Raw genomic sequence first — 20,862 nt, 5'->3', positions numbered from 1 at the left:
CTAAAAACGCATCCTGCAGTCCTTATTAGTGGACAGGTTATGGGCCAAGTCTACCCGGTTGTTACAGTATAGTAGTTTGCAGGTGGGAACGTTTCTACTTGTGTGGAAATCGTGAAAAAGTTTTGTGTTGGTGGACAATGTCTGTGGTGCAAAATAGTATAAAGCCCTTCGACGGAAGTGGATATTCTAACTGGGAATTCCTTGTAAAGCTATTACTGAAGCACCATAAAGTCCTGGAAGTTCTCCACCAGGCACCACCTTGGACGGAGGGAGGTTTAGAAGAGTTCCAGAAATCTGATGTAAAGGCAAGAAATTTAATAATAAATTGCATGGCTGACAGTGTTTTAGAAATGATAAAAGATAAAACAACTGCCAAGGAAATAATTGAGACACTTAAGGCGACATACTTAAAGTGTGGAATTGCCAGTCAGGTGCAACTGCAAAGAAAACTTCGGAATATGAAGTTTTGTAAATGCAGGAATATTTAGTCGAATATGAGAAAACTATTTTCGAGCTCAGGAATGCTGGAGGTAAGATAGAGGAAAGCGAGGTAATTTCTCAATTATTAGCATCTATGCCAGAGTCTTATCAAAGTATAGTAACTGCTTTGGATGTGTTTTTTTGCCAAGATAACAAAATTACTCTAGATTTTATAAAGAGTAAATTGTTATGTGAAGAGACGAGGCAAAACAAGAAAGATGTAGACTCTGTGGGACAGAATGCAGCTTTTCTTGGAAATTGGCGACATCCTAGGAAGAAAAATGAACAAAAAGGTTTTCCATATAGGTGTTACTCGTGTGGCAAAAAGGGGCATAAGAAGTCTGACTGTCCAAACCGGAATAAGGCACATGTGGCAAAAAAACCACGCGGTAGGGAAGATGATATATGCTTCGTAACAACATTGTGTAGCGAGGCCTTGTCGAGCCAAGTGGAAAATGGTTTTATGGAAATTGTTGTGGATAGTGGAGCTACGAATCATCTGATTAAGCCTAAGTTTAGTAAATACTTAACAGATACTAAAGAAGTACATTTAATGATTCAAGTTGCAAAAGAAGCACAGGGGATTATAGGAACCACCCAAGGCAACTTAAAGTTGTTAAAAAGTAGGGATGGGGAGAGAGTTTTCATAAAGGATATCATAGCATGTGAAAACTTGTCATATAACTTGCTGGCAGTTAGAAAATTGGAAGAAAATGGGCTAAAGTTAATTTTTGAAAACAAAAGTGTACAAATCCTGAAAGACAAGAAGATGGTGGCAAAAGGGGTACTTCAAGGAAACTTATATGTAGCCAAGAACGATGACCAGCAAGAACTTATACATCGCAGAATGGGACATTCCTGGAGGTTTCCTGTAGATGGTATATGCAGCACTTGCCTGGAAGGAAAACAAACAAAGTTGCCATATAAGTTGCTACCAGAGGAAAGAAAAGCTTCCAGAATTTTAGAAGCGGTGTCATCTGATGTATGTGGACCCTTTACTCCAGTGTCACATAATGGTATGAGGTATTTCATGACCTTCATAGATCACTTCTCTCATTTCACAGTCACCTACTTTATGGCACAGAAGAGTGAAGTACTGGAAAAATTTAAGGTGTATTTGGCAGCGGCTGAAGCTAAGTTTCAGGTAAAGTTAGAAAGGCTACGATGTGATAATGGTGGAGAGTTTTTCACCAAGGATCTTCAATCATTCTGCAGGGCTCGAGGAATCCATATTGAGTACACCATTCCAAGAAATCCACAGCAAAATGGTATTGCTGAGCGGTTCAATAGAACTGTGTTGGACTGAGCAAGGTGTATGATATTTGACGTTCATATGGATAAGAAATTTTGGAATGAAGCTATTCAGAGTGCTGTGTACCTTATTAACAGGACCCCAACATCTGTGCTTGGGAATGGAAAAACTCCTGCTGAGATTTGGCATGGTGTTAAACCAAATTTGAATAAAATTCGAGTTTTTGGATGCAATTGTTTTGTTCACATTCCTAAGGAAGACAGGAATAGAAAACTTGATGCTCTGAGTAAGAAAATGTTAATGATGGGATACACAGATAATGGGTACAGAGTGTGGAATATAGAAAAGGAGAAGATAGTCACAGCTAGGGATGTAGTTTTTGATGAAAAGAAGAAGAGACTAGAAGGAAATTGCCAGAAGGAACAAGGGGACATCATAATGTTTGATGATTCTGCTAGTGTGGAAACAGAATCGTGATGTTCACCTTGATGTCGAACAAGCCAATGAAGATGTTCCAGGTGACCAGTCTGTGGTAGAAGATGAACCTCCCAGAAGGGGACAGCGACCCATAGTAATTCCTCATAAATATGATGATTTTATTTTAGATTACAATGAAGAAGACGGATTGATGGCAGCTCTTTTCACTGGGAATCTCGAAGAAAATATTCCTAAGAACTATCATGAGGCTTTAAAAACTGATGGCTGAAAGGAAGCCATCGAGATTGAGCTGAGTGCACTTAAAAGAACAAGACCTGGGAAGTTGTGAAGCGTCCAAATGATGTGAATGTGATTGACTCCAAGTGAGTGTTTAAAGAAAAACATTCTAATGATGGTGAGGTAGTCAAGAAAGCGAGTGGCACGTGGGTTTAAACAGACTCTCAGTGCTTCAGCAGAGGAAGTTTATTCACCAGTGGCCAGAATTCTGTCCATTAGGATGCTGCTTGTTTTGTGTGTCGAGCAGGACATGTATGTTAATCAATTAGATGTCAAGTGTGCGTTCCTTAATGGTGATCTACCCAGACCTATATACATGGAGATTCCAGAGGGTGTGTGTGTGAAAAGGGTACTACCAGACTGTAAGTATGTTTGTAAATTGAATAAGTCTCTTTATGGTTTGCGGGAAGCACCTAAATGTTGGTACACAAAGTTACATAATTATTTGTTATCTTTAGATTTTAAGAGGTCTAAGTGTGATCCATGTTTATATTTTGACAAAGATATTTATCTTGTGGTACATGTTGACGACATATTGTTGTTTTGTAAGTGTGAACAGAAATTAAGTATTTTTAAAGGTAAACTTACAGCTAAATTTAAAATGAAAGATATGTCTCCGACTAACAGAGACAAATTCATCAAGTTTTTAGGTTTGTGTGTTGAGAAACATGGTAATGTTTTGATGATTCATCAGAAAGATCTTATTCAAAATATATTGCTTAAATTCAAAATGTTGGAATGTAGAACTTCAAAAATTCCAATGCAGCAAAAGTTAAATTTAAAGTTTTCTGATAAAGAAACTCAAGTTAATTTACCTTATAGGGAATCGATAGGTTGTATGATGTATGTCATGATAGGAACAAGACCCGATTTAAGTTTTTGTGTTTCCTATTTTAGTCAGAGTCAAAATTGTTTTACTGAAGAACATTGGAAGTTTCTTAAGCATGTTCTAAGATATTTAAAACAAACAGAAAATTATGGTTTAAGATATGAAAAGTCAGTTAGAATCAAGTTATAACTGCATATGTCGATGCAGATTTTGCCAACAATATTAATGATCGAAAGAGTTTTTCTGTCAAAAGAGTTTTTTTTGCGGTCAAACTGTTCAGTAATAATTTTGTTTATTGGAAAACCAGAAAGCAACCGACAGTTTCATTAAGCTTAAGCAGTGCAGAGGCTGAATACATTGCACTATCAGATTGCATAAGTGAGTGTATTTTTATTGGTCAGCTGCTTTCTGAGATTTTAAATGTAAATGTTTTTCCAATTCAGTTGTATGAGGACAACCAATCCTGTATAAAGATGGCTAATATTTTGGAAACAAAGAGAACCAAACATATTGATGTGAAGCATCATTTTATTAGGGATTGTGTTGATAATGGAAAAATTAAATTTCCTTTTTAAAAAATTATATATAATTTCTTTTTTAAAAAATTAAAGTTATATTTCTACTTCAGAGCAGATCGCTGATATATTTACTAAGTCTCTAACGTTTGCAAAATTGAAATATTTCAGAGATCAATTAAATGTTGTAGAATGTTAGATATAAGTATTATTATTTTTTTGTTAATGTTGTGTTTAGGTATTTGTGTCAGTTGAGTGTTGAGGTATTGCAAAATTGAAGGGGGATGTAAACGTATTTGATTCCGTTACGCAATTTAGCAGTGTTAGTGTGTACTTACCTTAACGCAATATATTATATGTCATATCTATGTCACTAAGGATTTCAACTTAGGTTATGTTTTTTTTTGTTCTGTTGCTCCGGTTAAGTGGTTTACTTTTCTTTAACATTAAAAATGATAATAAAACGTTTTCCCGTGTTTTATTAGTGAACACGGACTAGTTTTTTTTAGAATCAACATTAAAACCTAAAATGAAGGCAGATAGTTTCATGAATCTAAGCACTATGGAAACCCCGTTTCCAAGCGTGTGTCTTGGTTTAATGATGAATAGGTTAATTGAACACCGAAGGTCTGGAGGCAAAAGTAAGGTTCTCACTGGTCTCACTCCATCATATTTTAATAATTTCTTTACAGGTATTCCAGAAAACATTCTAAATTATATCCCTTTAACATTTTAAATGGCCTAGATTTGTTTTTTGACCGGCCAGATATCGCGGAGAGCACTTTTTCATTTGAAGTGGATAGTTTTATTCAGATTCGAGATTGCTATAATATCCTTAAAAATAAACATTCTAAAGATATTTATGATATGAATATGCCCCTCTTAAAACAAATAAGAGAATATCCTATTTATCCATTAAGCAAACTTTTAAACGTATCCCTTTATCAAAGGGAGAGTTTATCTAAAATATTTTAAAATTCAAAAAGTGGTGCCAATCCATAAAATAGGAGAAAAAAGAGATTTAAATAACTATAGACCATTTTCTTTAATATCAAGAATTTCTAAAATCTTTGGAAAGCTATTAAAAAACCAACTTTATAACGATTTTAAAAACAGAATATTCTAAAAAATTGTCATTATGGTTTTCGAAAAGAAAAGCATACTAAGGGGCAATATTGGAGCTTTTAGAGTTTGTAGTTGAGGGCTTTGAAGAGGGTCTTCATGTTCTAGTAGCATTTTTCGATCTTTCAAAAGCCCTTGACTGGATATCTCACGAGATCCTTCTTCAAAAATTGAAACAATATGGTTTATATTCCACCAGTTTCGCTCTTCTTAACACACATCTTGGAGGACGCACTCGGAAAACCTATGTAAATGTGGTTCTATGGGAGGGGAATTTTATTGCCTACGGAGTACCTCAGTCCTGGGTCCTGGAACTGCTAATCTTCATTATCTCTGCCAATGACATCAACCAGTCTGTGGAGGCAAAAAGTCATTTGTGTCAGTATGTCAATTGGTTCAGGACATATGAGAAGAAAACGATAAATCAAATAATATTTTGACACCCTTTATTTCAGCTACTATTAAAGTTAGGATAAGGCAAGTTGACCTCAATAACATTATTTGGAGGTAAGGAATCTACTGTTGTTCTATGTCCCATTATTTTCGGGACACGCTGTATACATATAGGCAGCATATAGCAAATAAAATGGACCGCTATTCAGATCGCTGCAAAAGTATCGTACAACATTTAATTAATAACATCCTTTTTGAAGAGGATATGGGAAAATACGATATTCCTCCGAATCAACAAACTTACTCGACATCCCCTGGCTTCAACCTAGCAAGATACACACAGCAGCCACATAGTTCTTCCCAGTTATTCACACAACCCATCGATAACAATAATAGTGCCATTCATAAGTCATACACAACAAGCACTCCATAACCTTCGCCGGGTTCGTATTCATCGGAAAGCCATTTATCACCACAATATGATTAATATGAGACGATGTCCCCCCGAAGCGGAAGATACCATGGAAGACAGAAACATTACTGACAGATTAGCTGATTATTTAACTCAGTTTAACCCATAATTATTGTTACATTTTGTAATGTATAGTTGAAATTTCTAATATATTTTTCACAACACCTAAATTAATAGTAATTGATTTAACTTACCTACAGCAATCTCTCTTTTGCAAAAATTGCCTTTTTGAAACTTCTTGCTTGTCTTGCTTGGAAATGGTGGTTCAATTAAATTTAGCAAAAATTCCAAATCTGTCACCGACATTCTACAAGTTTGTTAGTTGGCCCAAGTTATTGCTTATTAAATCCATTAACAAAGCTTCGCCCCTGTTTGGTTTCTTCTCTTTAGCAAATTAGAACACCATTTTCTTTAATTTTTTTAAAGTTTTTGCGAAAGGCCCGCTATACTACACGAATGAATTCGTTCGTTCGCTCGTGTTCGCACTAATTTAAACGCACCATAAGATTATAACCAAATGAGTTGACAGCGTTGTCTTTAGTTTGTCAGCTGTCATTTTTCTCTATTGTCTAGGTTATGTACTTTGTTTACTTTTTCTTAGTTTTTATTATTTTTAATTTTTAATTAATGGATACTAGTTAATTATTTACTTGTTATGTGCATTATTTTATTTTCATTAATACTTATTAAACTTTTTATTCAGGCTTTCAAAAGTTTCCTTGCATTCATGCTGTGAAAAAGGTAATAAAATATTAAAATTTTATGTTAAACAAATAACAAATTTTACTGAGAAAAACAATTATAACAACCCTATTTTACTAACGTTCTATATGTTTAGTAAAATACTTTCAATAACAGTTGTTTTAGTCTCACTTTTCACTTATTGGTATCTCTGGACCATTTCCCTCACTAAAATAAGTGAAAGGCACACTTGCCCCTATTGCTATGGAGAAAGCTACTGTTCAGAGCTCCATAAAAATGTATTTTTAATTTATAACAGTTTAAATGCAATAGCTTTTAATCTTCTTAGTGTTAAAAACGTTTATTTTGCTAATAATGGAGAATATGATGTGGTTATCAAGAAACTTGGAAGTAAGAGTAAGCTTGCAGGGTTGGGTGAGCAAATGCCTATAAGGGATAACACCATAGAGTAAGTAAGAATTTATTATACAATTATTATATTATTACAACATTTTGTAGCCTTAAAAATGCCTTGATGAACCCTCATAGGGATTTCCAGGTCTGTAATAACCTAACAGCACTGCATTTCTTACAAGAATTTAATGGAAAAAATCGAAAAAACTTATGGACAATCATAAATATCAATGCAGAGCCTCTTTTACTGGAGCTGTTTAACCATAAATACTTTGCTGTACCAAGACTAATAGGGTACTGTGGAAGGGCAGTTATAGAGCAACACTCTGGAAATCCCTTGAATAGCATAGAAAACTTTGACTGGTATAAAAGAGCTAAAGTGGCAAAACAACTATTAAAAGCAGCAGAACAGTTTACATTTGGACATGCCAAGTTTAGATTGTATTTAACTGATATTTCCCCAGATAATATAGCCATAAGTGATGACCTGGTTGTGACATTTGTAGATTTGGGACATGGGATTTTGATAGATAAAAGTAGTGGTATGTGTTGCATATTATTTCTCTGTTAAATGTAGTGATTAAGCTATTTTAGTTATCAGTGGGAGTCATTATACTGAACCATTTAATGATGATGAATATGGGTTTTCAAGACAGGAAGTTTGCGGAAGTGCCATTAGTGACCATAATGTTTATGCTGTCTGTAAGGTGAAATATAGTTTATTTCCAGTAGAAGTAAAATCTAAAATGTTGTCTTCTTCACTAAATTTATGTTTTCTTTCTTGTCCTATTTAAACAGTTAAATTAGGTAAGAAATTAAGAAAAAGGGATATAATATAATATAGTATAATATAATGAGTATTTAATGATATAATATAATATAATGAGTATTTTGAAGACTTACGTTCTGTGCCCTTTCTCATTTGATTTGTCTAAATTAGAAAGAGAGCGGATGAGAAACAATTGTGTTGAGTTGAATGATAGTTTAGTCACATGAACGCAAAGATCCATTGATCCAACTATACAAATAATTATTATTAATTCTTCTAAATATGTGAATAAGTCTCTTTTTTTAACACAAATCTTTTGTTTAAGCTTTCATAATTACAATAAATTATTGGTACATACATCACTTGTTTTGCTTAAATCACAGGCATCATCCTAAATGTAAACAGAACCATTAGTACCTCTAGCAGTGGTAGCGAGCAATTAAAAAACACTTATAAAACACAAGGTTTGCTAAAAAAACTTACTAAATAATTACATAATATATAATGTACTTTTCATTTACATTTTATTTATATACTTATTTATTTCTGTTGATCTTTCAGGTATTGTAGACAAGGATAGGTCAATAGTTACTACAGAATAAAGTCAATTAAATTTAAAATTTTAAGTTGGAGGCAAGTTAAAATCCCAAATGGTCGCAGAACTTTTTTTTTTGGCATGGGGTGATAGCCATACAGCCAGTTGCAATTTTTTCATAAATATAAAAAATTTTGTGTTATCTATTTATACTTGTTTTATATTTTCCTGCATTTAAGATAATAATAGGGCTTATGTTTTACAATGGCACTTTTTCAAATATATTTTATTTTTTGCTTCAATCTATAATTATTATATTATTATTAATAATTGTTATTAATAATGTTATTATTATTAATTATTATATTATTATTATTATTATTTTTATACAAGGTGCATGTGTCTTCAATAACTTAAATACAATGTGATTAAATGTATATTAATTTCTATTTTTTTGCTATGCTAAAAGTTAAGAACAGGGTGAGTCTTTTCACTCCACTGCTGTCTATCAGGGCAACTGTTAAATTGACAAAAACACAAGACTGAGCATGGACTGAGACATATAGAGATGTATATACAGGGTGGCCATTTAAAAACGAAACAGCCTATTTTGGGTCCCTCAGAACATTTGCGAAAAAATCCTCGGACCCGTCAATTTTTGATTCAAGTGTGTCTGGTATTAAGAGAAGCAGCATTCAGAAAATATTAAAAAAAAAACAAGTTTCATCCGTACAAAATACATCTCGTACAAGAACTAAACGAAGACAATTTTGATAGGCGAGTACAATTTTGTGAAACTATATCTGAACAAGCCGCCAATGATCCACACTTTCTATTTAATGTATGTTTTTCTGACGAATGCTCCTTTTTCCTAAACAGTACTGTGAATCGTCACAACTGTCGCTATTGGGCTGGTTCAAATCCCAGAATATTTCGTGAGGTGCATACAAAACATCCTGAAAAATTAAATGTTTGGGCTGGCATTTTTGGTAAACATATCGTAGGCCTCTTTTTTTTACCTGGCAATTTAAAAGGAGAGATGTACCTGGAGTTATTAGAAAATACAAGTCATCCAGCATTAGTGGAGATACTAGAAAATAACAACGAGTACTTGGAAAATCGTCTAGTATTTCAGCAAGATGGGGCGCCACCCCACTACACTATGCTGCAAGGGTTCGTCAATATTTGGACCAAAGGTTTCCAGGACAATGGATTGAAAGAAGAGGAGCTATTGAATGGCCTCCCCGTTCCCCGGACTTAAGCCCGTTAGATTTTTTTTTTATGGGGCCAATTAAAAACTAAAATTTATGCTAGTCAGCCAACATCGCTAGACCATATTTGCGACAAAGAATAATTGATGAATGTCGTCAAATCACCCCAGAAATTTTGCAAAATGTACGGGAAAGGTTTGAACAAAACCTGTATTATTGTATGGAAGTTGAAGGCCAACATTTTGAACATTTACTCGATTGATTTTATCTTTAAGCCCTTTATTTAAAATTATACTTTTTAACATTTTTTTGTAACTTTTATTAGCCCCTGTATCGACTAGGCAAATAGTAACGATTTAAAACTTTAGGGTTATAATCCACATAAAAATACCTTCAAAATAAGGTATCACTCGACCCCCCGTTCCATTTAAAATTTTGGGCGCCCTTGTCATCTCCGCTTGGGCTTTGCCCTCAGGGAGATGAAACTAGCAAAAAAATGGTTCCCCCTTGAATAAAAAATTGACGGGTTCGAGGATTTTTTCGCAAATGTTCTGAGGGACCCAAAATAGGCTCTGTTTCGTTTTCAAATGGCCACCCTGTATGTAGACATATAGGACATACTAAAAAATTAAAATTTTTGGTCTAGAAAGAAAATTAGAGCCATATATAATTTCATATTTTCAAGCGCTAGTAAGTGCATAACATTAAAGGGACATACAACTTTACATTCTGTTATCAGTTTTAATAGTAAATTAAATTTTTTGAATATATTTTTTATACTCTAGAAATATGTGATTTATGTCACTTATAGTGTTGCACACAATACATTGATTAGATGGTAAAACTTGAATTTTATTGAGATGAGCTGGGAAAGTAGCATGCCCAAATTTCACTGTAATATTATTGTTACAAAACGCATGGACTCGCCTGGAAAGATTTTCATGCCAGTATTAGAAAGGCATCCTTGTAATTAACTTACAGTAATTTGATTTTCTCATGATTTATTCCTTTTAGTAGCTATAGCATTTTTTAATATTATAGCAATATCACTAGTACAAGCAGAGTTTGATAATGGTTCTCATTTACTTACTCTATTTTTCGCTAGCTTATCTACAATTTCGTTACCCCTTAACTCTATATATGCCTTAAACCATAAAAATGTTAAACTTTAATTCTGACAAGTTATAAGTCTAATCAATTTCTTAATTTCGCATATTAAAGGATTTACTTTATTTGACCGTGTTTATCCATTTTCAATTGCTTGAAATACAGACATTGAGTTTAACAAAATTAGTGGATTTGGATTTTAAACAAAAATTGTTACTTTTTTAAAGTTAAGTAAGTTGCACATATCCCACTCTGAAAGAAGGTATCTTATCACAGATAGAAAGTATGCAGTATAGATCCTATATTTGGCATCAAAATTACTGCATCTATACACAGCACAATAAAAGAAACTAACTTATTTTTTATATGATCGATATGGCCTAGGCATGTCAGGTTTTCATCAATCACAAGCCCTAAATATTTTAAGTTTTATTAATACTTATTTTAACATTATTTACAACTTTATTTTTTTGTTTAAATATATAGTTTTAATTTATTATTTAACAGCCAGCTATATCTAAGTCGCGATTTACTTAATTAGCCCTAATAAAATAAGTAACATTTATTAATTTGAATTGATTACCTTTTTCTATTTATTTCAGTTATTATTATCTGTCACAGCACCATGGCCAATGATGAGAAATGGTTTACTTCATTCGCCACCTCCTGAACTGAATGCTAAGGATCTTTTTGAACATATTGAACAATGTGTTTATACCACTGAAAAAGTATCTAGATTTAAATTATGTGCTAAAATTCAACAAATTTTAGACGATATTGTTGTGCAGGTATTATGAAACACCCTATATTATTATATTTTGACTCAACTTCTGGTTGAGTGTATGTCCTAGAATCAGTTTCTTGAGTAAGCAACTAAAACACTTAATATATTATTATTATATATTTTTATCTTAAAACCAAACAATATAAATAAAACATCTATAAATACAGATAATAAATAATTTCCTATTATTATATAGATTTTATAAATACTTTTTTACTATTATGTACATTATTTTATTTAGATATTTCACGCAAGTCGTTTAATTGTACAGTTAGTAATTTTAGTTAGCTACTTCTACATAATATTTGGCATAAAAACTATTAATTAATTCCTATATTAACGTTTTATTTACATAACATTGTTCCCTATGTATTACATTAATGAATAATATTATTATACAGGGTGTCTAAAATTAAACGTTAAGGCATCCTATATAATGTAGTGGCTATATTTGCTGTTAATAATATTAATATGAGATTTTCTGTAATTTTTATATCACAACCATATAGTATTGCTTTTTTCAAAACAAAAACACTAATTTACTTTAATTGATATGCAAAATAAATAAATCACTCTTACATTATCTTTGGCATAGGTTTGTTTGAAGGGAAATTTATAAACATTTTGGTCCAAAACAATTATTAGCTTATATGGATAATTTGACGCGATTAAATAATTTTTTTTTAAATATTAAAATCTAAAAACTTCATATGAAAACGCGGCTTTTATATTACAAAGATTTAATGAATAAGTCGTAGAGGTACTAAACTGACGTTGTAATTTGCTCGATAACTTGAACGTTTCTAACTATTGGGCGTCTGTAGGATCCACAATACTCCCATCTGAAATAGATAAATTCGTAAATAGTTTATTAAAATTGTAGTTTTTTTAGGTATAAGAGTGGAAGAACTTATCATTAAATGTAGTAATGATTAGAAAAAAAGACAAACTAAAACTATTTCTTAAATAACGTTGGGAAATATTTGTTGATATAATTATGCAAAATAAACTTTCTTTTACAAGGTTTGCTTACAAAACTACTAAAAAAATAGTAAAAAAAAAAGATAAAAATAATTATAAAATAAATAAATAAAGAATAAATAATTATTTTAAAGTATGTTATAATATTTTTTAACTCTAATAATAGCGATAGTAGCTTTTTATAATTTCTAGGAATATTGCAACGATATTGGAAACGTCCAGAATACCAGCTGATTTTTTCACATGTGTAAAAATGGCAAAGCTGTTGTATTTAAAAGTTTCTGAGCTAAAGAGGGAGCTGGAGGAAATGCACTGCGATACGACGGGAAATAAATAGTGGTTTCGTAACGCATTACTCGAAGAAGGCGACAATTTTATTTTTGCTGGTGAAAGCAATATTCAAATGTTGCAAGGTTTAAAGTTCAAGGTTTGTCACATTCAAGAGAGAATTATGCCAGGTTGGAAAAAATATTGGAAAGCAATGCCAATTTAAAAAAGGAATTAAAAGAAGAAATTCTAGAAAAATCTTCGGCATTGGAAAAGCAGATCCGCTTATTTGATGGAGGGCAGAACCAGGAAGTTCAAAGCAAAAAAAGCAGACCTTCAGCAGTGGACAGCAAAAACGAAGCTCGTAGCAATATGGAATCTGTTGGGTCGTCAGTTTGAAGCGGCTACAAAAGTAAATGATTGGTCATTCTTGGAAAAAACCCTTGCTCTTATATTCGCCTTGAGAGGAAGTCCTAGTCCTCCGAGGAACAAGAAGTGTACGACCATCTAGAGCGGCGTTTGAAGATGCCTTATGGCCAATCACCTGGGACATGTCTACCACGTGCAGTTGAAAAATCGGTGCCAAACGTCAGTCTTTACAAGAATTTGAAGCCGATATTGCACGTTAAATTCGACTGGCATATCCAGATGTCCCATGGAGCCTTTGACATGGCCCTTTAAATTCGAGGCTGCCAAGAACACGAATAAGGACTAGGCTCGTATTCGGAAAGTGATTCCAGGAAAGGACCATTTGGAGAAATCGGTTAAGCAGATATTACGGGAGGCGACGTGGCCACCGGAAGGAATGTTGAAAATGTGACAAAGCAGGTCACGTCTTTGCCATCGTGGTTAACGACGGCAAATACTTAAGGAGGAAAAAGGATTAATACTAAGGGGTTAGTGTAGGAACTGCGTTGTATGTGCAGCAAATAATAAGCCGCAGAGAAAGCAGAAGGCTTCGATGCATCAGTACAACGTGAGACGTCCCTTCCAAGGAATTGCTATTGACGTTCCGTTTCCTGAATCAGAAGCAGGGAATAAGTATATCGTGGTCGTGATGGAGGGACTATTTTAGCAAATGGGTTAAGGCACACGCTCTACCAAACCAAGAAGCCTCTACTATCGCCGACGCCTTAATAAAAGAATGGATCTGCCGATTTGGTGTACCTTTGGAGCTACTTTCAGACCAAGGACGAGCTTTTGAATCCAGCTTATTGCAGAACATCTGTAAGACGCTTGGAATTAAGAAAACAAGAATTATTGCATTACACTCGTAGTGAGATGACATGGTGAAATCAATCAATAGAAGCATTAATCGGTACCCGGTCAAAGTAGTATCTAGCCACCAAATAGACTGGGTTGGATTTTTTCATTTCTTTCGGTTGGCTTATCGATCGGTCATCCATGAAAGTATAGGCGAGTCTCCGGCTCGAATAGTGATGGGAAAAGAACTCCGTCTCTCATGCAATCTGTTCGGCAAGTTTGGTTCGCCGCCAGGAACCGATGTTGCCGGAGAGAACTACTTCAGTGAGCTGGTAGAAGAATGGATGTCATTTATAATCAAGCGCGCATTTCTACTCAAGATGTCAGCGATTAAATGAAGGGTGAATATGATGTCAATGCCAAAAACCAGAGGTATATCAAGGATGACTTACTTTGGCTCTATGACCCTAATAGATGGAAGCGCATATCAACGAAACTTCGAACATCCTGGGATGGGCCATACAAAGTGCTGAAAGCCATCAACGATGTTCTTTACATAATACAACAGCTGACAAGGGGTAAAATTCAAGTCATTCACTTTAACCGATTGGCTCCATATTATGAAAACCACGAAGACGCTGAGCTGCGGTAAATCCAACCAGAGTAGGATTTGACATTCGATAAATCATTTTATCATATACCATCATTTTATTGGCCGAAAGAGTCGAAAATTGTATAGCTAAGGATTTACAAATGTCTAGCGGAATAGGTGAAGTTTTCCGTACAATGTTTTAAAAATTTCAAGAGCTTTATGGGTCTAACCTCAGAGTTGGGCAAGCAAGATAACCGATGAAAAGACTGGTAGAAAGATCTTCTATCTGGTTACCAAAGAGGCGCTTCACCAGAAGTCAACCTATAAGGAGGTTTGAGACGCTTTGTGTTCTTAAAAGGCGGAGTTGCTTGCCAAGGATCCGAGAAGCCTAGCAATTGTCAACTCGCATGCGAACTGGATAACCTGGACTGGAGGATGATTCGCAGCATATTAGAAGTGGTCTTCAGGTCTACAGGCGTACAAGTTCTGGTTTGATGTTATACTCCCCAACATGGTTCTCTGAAGAAAACCGTTGATTGTTTTTCTACAAGTGATCCCATTTGCAAGAGAGAAACCTTCTTCTGATATCCACGTCAGCCATTTTTGGGATTATTTCGACAGGAAATTAGCTTAGAGAGAGGGCAGTGTAACAATATTTGAAACGTCGAGAATACCAGCTGATTCTCCGTCATTCCGGAATGACACAAGTGACATACTGCGTGAGACCCATGGAAAGTCAGCGATCTTCTAGAATCATGGTCAGCCGAATACATATTTAGCTGCGGCGCTGCTGGGAGTCGGTTGTCAGTTGAGAAGTTATGTTCGAAATAGTAAGTAATTATAGTGAAAATACACTTTTCTAGTAATAAATTAATTAGTTGACTATTTTCATGCATTGATTGATATAATTCACACTTAACGAACGGTAAGAACGCTGCTATATGAAATATCAAAAGTTTTACTACTAACCAAAACTCTTTATTTTATTCTCGACCCGTGCTTGGCTGATGATGCATCTTTGGGAAAAGATGGGAACTAAAACTACTTGCAACTGGCCTTACATGCTAAAGCTGTAATTAATAAAATGAAACATCAAATGAATCACGGCTGAACAAAGTTTAGACACTAAATAAACTATACATTTGGCTATAAGTTACGGGACCCTACTTAAAATGGTTTTTTGTTTTTTTGAATATTGCTAAACTTTCGTATGGTTCCACTATAAATAAAATTAACAATGGAACAAGCAGATCGCAGTGTTATTTAACTTTTAACCGACATACGTCGCTTAAAATATTTCTAACCAGACATTTTAAAAGAAGCCAAACTTGTTGCATTAAATTTGAAGATCATACCTGAGCTGAGGGAGAGTCAACAGCGTATTCTAAAGAAAAACATATTTTATGATAAAGATTCTGGTGTAGAGACGTTTACAGCCCTGCGGAACGCTTAAAGGTTCAAATGTTTCCCTCAGTAGATCTTTTGTTTAATGAGCTTGGCGCGTACATTCTAGGATATCAGAAATGTTAAAGCTTTTAACATCCAGTATTGAGCCCCAAGATAACCTGAGTAATCTTGAATATGCTGCAGGTAAATATTAAAATGCCTATGCTAATTTTGAAAAGCCATCTCTTACTTCTGCTGCGGCTGCTGCATTTAAAAACGCATAACCAAATGACTTTGTTGATAGTGATTTGCCACAAGTATGTATATCGCATTGAGACTTATTTAATTTGCCACTATTTGTTGCTTCTGGAAAAAGGAGCCGTCGGCAGCTTGCTCTGATCACTAACAAATTACGATCCATCATGAGCGAAGACAGGTTGAATCACCTAATCACCGTTGAGCATAAAAAGGCAAGTTCGATCAATTTTGAGGAAATTATCGGAGAGTTCCAGGGACGGATCTAGAAAATATGTTTTAGGGAATATTTGAAAAATCCAAGCGTATCCCCTCACGAAAGACCATTTTATATCCCGGAGCACAAGTTTCAGTGAACGTAAATAAAAAGGTAAAGGATGAGAAGTTCTTATAGTTAATCCAAAAATTAGTTTGACCACTGTCAATGAAATTATATTCTTTTGTTCGAATTTAAGGAAATTCGGGGAGCCGATATTTTGGGAGGGGGTGGGGGGAAGATCCGGACACTTTCCCAGATCCGTTTCTAAAGAGCTCAGTGCAAGAAAGTCAAGGAAACCCGTGCAGTAAATGGTAACATTTATCTAAAAGCTATATTGTGCATTAGATTCAAAAAAATGTAAAATTTACTATATGGAAACATAAATAAATAAGTAAATAAATTTTTTGTTTATTTTTCATTCATAAATATCGGATTTGAAAGAGATGGACCCAAAATGTTCTGCCCCAGTAGCCTCTGCGCGCCTGATTTTCGACAAATATAAAATTTTAACCTTAAATTATTATTCAAATTATTATTTTTGATGACAAGAGTATCTAAGAATGGAAGTCGATTAGTGATTTCTTGCTCAAAAAACATTTATTAAGTTGTTCTACAAAATTATCTATCAGGGTGTTCGAAAAATAGATGGAGAGAAATAGAAGCTTCTATAAACTTGGGTCCGGAAATGCACAGTTTTCAAGATAAGGGTGATAATTTTTTTTTTTAATATTAATTGTTTATTAATATTAATTATTTTTCTAAGAGAACTGACACTTGTCAATGTCAAACCTCCATGCAGAAATGATTTTTTGTTTTCCAAGGCACCGTTGATTTTTTTACCAAAAATTAATAAACCAATTATGTCCAGTGGCATGCAATAAAACGGTATTTATTTTTTTTTGTCGAAAACGAAGTGAGATACGAAAAAAATATAAGAGGCCAAAAAGTTGTATTTTCAAATGCTTAATCAAACAACAAATATTAAAGTTGAAAAAAAAGCAGTGGTGTACATTTTTTGCCAACAATATTTGCTAAGATGTCCCGCGACGTCACTGGACCTTATAATTTCAATCTAATTAGGACTAAATTAGCCTCTTAATACAACAAGTAATACTGCCAAATTTCAAATTCGAATCGTAAAATCGAAAAGTAAATATTTTTTTTTAATATTAATAAAAAAATAATATTTTGAAAAAATGTATCACCCTGTATATCTGAAACTTTTTCTCATATTTTTTTACAAGGAATCACCCATTGAAATATCTCCGTCTATTTTTCGAACACCCTGTATTGTATTTGCCTCTATGGAACACGGCAAGTACCTCATCAAGTTATCTTACCCAAATTCGTGGAAAATACTGGAATGTATTTTTTGCATTTAACTCAAAAGAGTTTATGATATGACCTGTGCGAGAAAAGAAGATAAGATACCCATGGCTGTATCCTAAAGTTCTTCACAATTCGAATTGTTGCATTGAGAAATATTTGTGATGCAAAGTTTTGTAAGTTTATTAATTATATTATCTTATTATTATATTATCGGTCATTTCAAAAACGACTTAAGTCAGAAAACTAGATTTTACAGGAGAAGCAAAAAACTAATACTACACAGAATAAATTAATTTTTAATGAAAACGCATTGGGGAAATACCTAGTATACTAAGCTATTTGAAAAACACCTACCACCCAGAAAAAAAATCAACCGTTTTTTTTTTAAACGATACAAAAAATGACTTAGGTCATTATTGCAAAGAACAAAAAAAAAATATTAGAAGAAAAATATATTTTATTGCAAAATTTAAGTAAGAACATAAAAAAAAACATTGTAGTTCCGCATTATAAAAATAAGTAAACCAAATTAAAAAAAAAAATTAGGGCACATAGTCAAATTCAAGGTCATTTTCAGCCTCTTCTATGTTGTCATCGGTTGGCCAACGCAGGATGTTTTCGTAGAAGCCCTTGTGTTCCTCTAAAATACTGTTCTGCACTTGTCGGATGTTTTCAATTTTTTTTGGGTTTATTGGCACACAGTTTCTTGGGTAGGCTTTTCCGAGAGGTGGAAAACTAATAGGTTGAGCTTTATTTCTAAGAAAAAGAATGAGTTTTTAACCTATCAATATAGTTACTATACTCTATATCAGAAGTGTGTAGAGCAATAAAACCTCATTAGGTATGCAAAAGTGGTACCTGGTGATCCACCAATATTTTATGCCACTACCTTAGTTGGGTATTAGTTTCAATGTAAAATTCTTTCTTTTCGTTGATTGCAGGTTGTGCCACCCGGTTTTGGGTCAATTTATGAGTTTTGCCCATTGTTACCCACTGATAAACATTGAAAACGGTTCGCCAAAGGCGTGCAACTGGGACTTGTTTTTTACCTTATAATTAATGTACTTAAATGCTATTTTATTTTAGAAAGTTACTTTTGTTTAAATGGAATAATATATTTTTTTCACAAATTTATTGAACATAATATGTAGAGTAAAACAGTTGAAAATGTCACTTTTGGATCTGGCACTTTTTGAACAGTGTATAACAATTTTAAATTATAATAGATTGTAGTCTTCGTCGTCATCTGACGAACTGTCATCACCTCTTGACATTATAATTAAAGGATCGACTGTCTGATCGATGAGGTTGTCAAGATCCCACATTTTGTCCTTTTGCTTAATTACATGCTGGACTGCTTTTCGCCAATTCTCTGGTGTCGCTTCCGTAATGGCTTGATCAAACAGTAGCTTAACATCTTTCATTTTAAAAGTCGTGTTTTGTCTTGCTACAAATCCTTTTACCTGCGCCCATATCAGTTCTATAGGATTTAGTTCGCAATCATATGGCGGTAAGCGCAGTACAGTTATATTATATTTTTCGGCTATATCTTCCACGGCGTATTTCATGAAACGAGTTTTGTGTAAGTTTGCTATTGCCAGCAGTTCTTTTTTTATCAAATTTGCTTCAAACGCAATACCCTTTGCAGTCAGCCAATCGATAATTTCTTGCTTTCTCCAACTTGAAGTTGGCGTCTTCTCTATTCGCCGTGAATGATAGCTTGCGTTATCCATAACCACCACCGAATTAGCCGGAAGAAATTTTATCATTTCACCAAAATAGTCCTCGAAAACGTCTGAGTTCTAGTCTTCATGGTAATCTCCTGTGCGAGTCGACTCAAAGGTTAGCAGACCTTCTTTTAAAAATCCCTCTTCGCTTCCAATATGTGTGATTATAAGTCTTTTTCCTTTTCCCGAAGGTACTTTAATACCCGTAGACAGGCCTTCTATGAAAGCTTGGCGAGCACTGGTTATATTTTTGTCTTGCCACATTTTTTGGACTATATAACCTTCGTTAATCCACGTCTCATCAAGATAAAAAACTTTCTTTTGCTCCCTGCGGTACTGCTTGATACTTCTCAAGTATTGTCGTCTCCAACAAACAATTTCGTCGCTCTCCAGTAAAAGTGCTTTGCGGTTATGCTTTTCCCAGGCAAAATCCATATTTTTTAAAGTTTTCCATAAAAGTTTTCTACTTATCAACGGAATACTGTCATCTCGGCCAAGCTCCATTAAAATTTTGTCTACGGTGGGTATTTCCTTTTTAAAATAAAAAGAGTGAACTTTTCTTCGAATTATACATTTGGCATTTTCATCAAGGACTTTTGTAGGTCGTCCTGGCTTTTGCTTGGGAGATTCCACTTGACCTGCTACTTTTCTTTCCCGCAACAATTTGAAAATGGTGGACTTTCCAATTCCACTCATTCGAGAACATTTTTCAACAATTTCTTGCACAGTAAAACTAGGGTAATCGTGTTTTATGCAATCATGTACATTTAAAATAATAACTTTTTCACTCAGCGATAGTGGAGAATTTTTAGTACATCTTTTCGTTGGACTGAATACCTCCATTTTTTAAATATTGGGATAATAATATTGTGATTACACTACAGCGTAGCAGTGACTACTAACGTTTAAAATATGATTTAAAAGTATTTATAGTCTGTATATATTACCTGACCCCATTTTTGCATGTTACAAAGCGTTAAAAGATAGGTACCTATACAAAAGGATTAAAAGTATTTATTTAGTATTTAATCTCTTTCAAAATAAAGGCATTTAATCCGTGAAAATTAAATTCATAAATATTATAAGTACCTGCGCCTATGAACTACCACGAAATGTAGCCAAACAGAACGGAATTCCCCAGTTTATTGCTCTATACACTTCTGAAATAGAGTATAGTTAATATAATTCCCTTTCGGTTCTTCTTGTATTCATAATACATAAACGCTGATGGTGCAAATGCTTGTTTGAGAGCCTTAGGTATTCTTTTTCCAACAGACTCAATAGAAATACATGTCTTCTTATAGTATTCTGGCCACCATTGAACAAAATCATAAATCTGGTTGGATTGAAGCATAAATACTCTAAAATCATTACTGACGTTAGCAATAATACTATAATATTCATCCGGAACGTAAATACGATCGTGTTTTTTAATTTTCCTTTTAATAAAGTCCCGGTCCAAAGTCCCGGTCATTAGGTAAAAAAGAGTGACCTCGGATGGGAAAATAGTGCTGAATGTTATTAAAGCGTCCCGTGTCAGTTAGGGCAGAAAAAAAAACCTTTTTCTGTCCTAACAGACATGCCC

General features: G+C 33.9%; 2 protein-coding genes across 8 annotated transcripts in view; one reads left to right on the top strand and one right to left on the bottom strand.

The window, feature by feature from the left end:
• The first annotated feature begins 6,331 nt into the window (after positions 1-6,331).
• On the top strand, positions 6,332-11,612 carry LOC126737475 (divergent protein kinase domain 2A-like). Of its 6 annotated transcripts, none has more exons than XM_050442395.1 (5): positions 6,332-6,518; positions 6,808-6,927; positions 7,008-7,414; positions 7,458-7,579; positions 11,097-11,612. In XM_050442395.1, exons 2-5 carry the CDS (start codon positions 6,902-6,904, stop codon positions 11,289-11,291), a joined length of 750 nt encoding a protein of 249 aa, XP_050298352.1. In that variant the 5' UTR covers positions 6,332-6,518; positions 6,808-6,901; the 3' UTR covers positions 11,292-11,612. The 6 variants fall into 6 exon arrangements, with proteins under 6 accessions (XP_050298352.1, XP_050298351.1, XP_050298349.1 ...); XM_050442394.1 differs by having other exon boundaries at positions 6,333-6,518; positions 6,978-7,414; XM_050442392.1 differs by lacking the exon at positions 6,332-6,518 and having other exon boundaries at positions 6,525-6,927.
• A 95-nt stretch (positions 11,613-11,707) lies between these two features.
• Positions 11,708-20,862, bottom strand: part of LOC126737473 (monocarboxylate transporter 2-like) — a 670,913-nt gene continuing 661,758 nt past the window's right edge. For both annotated transcript variants that reach the window (XM_050442387.1, XM_050442388.1), the window contains one exon: positions 11,708-12,120. In XM_050442387.1, coding sequence (XP_050298344.1) covers positions 12,042-12,120 — 79 coding nt within the window. In that variant the 3' untranslated portion in view covers positions 11,708-12,041. The remainder of the gene's footprint in view (positions 12,121-20,862) is intronic.

This window comes from Anthonomus grandis, chromosome 6 (genome assembly GCF_022605725.1).
Source record: "Anthonomus grandis grandis chromosome 6, icAntGran1.3, whole genome shotgun sequence".
NCBI classification, from domain to species: domain Eukaryota; kingdom Metazoa; phylum Arthropoda; class Insecta; order Coleoptera; family Curculionidae; genus Anthonomus; species Anthonomus grandis.
The sequence above is the reverse complement of the archived record's forward strand: the minus strand, read 5'-3'. Positions and strand labels throughout refer to the sequence as shown.

Coding starts and splice junctions, on each gene's coding strand:
- LOC126737475 (XM_050442390.1), top strand. CDS start 6,608: ATGTTTAGTAAAATACTTTCAATAACAGTTGTTTTAGTCTCACTTTTC. Junction 7,415..7,457: donor TTTGATAGATAAAAGTAGTG/GTATGTGTTGCA, acceptor GTAGTGATTAAG/CTATTTTAGTTATCAGTGGG. Junction 7,580..11,096: donor ATGTTTATGCTGTCTGTAAG/GTGAAATATAGT, acceptor TATTTATTTCAG/TTATTATTATCTGTCACAGC.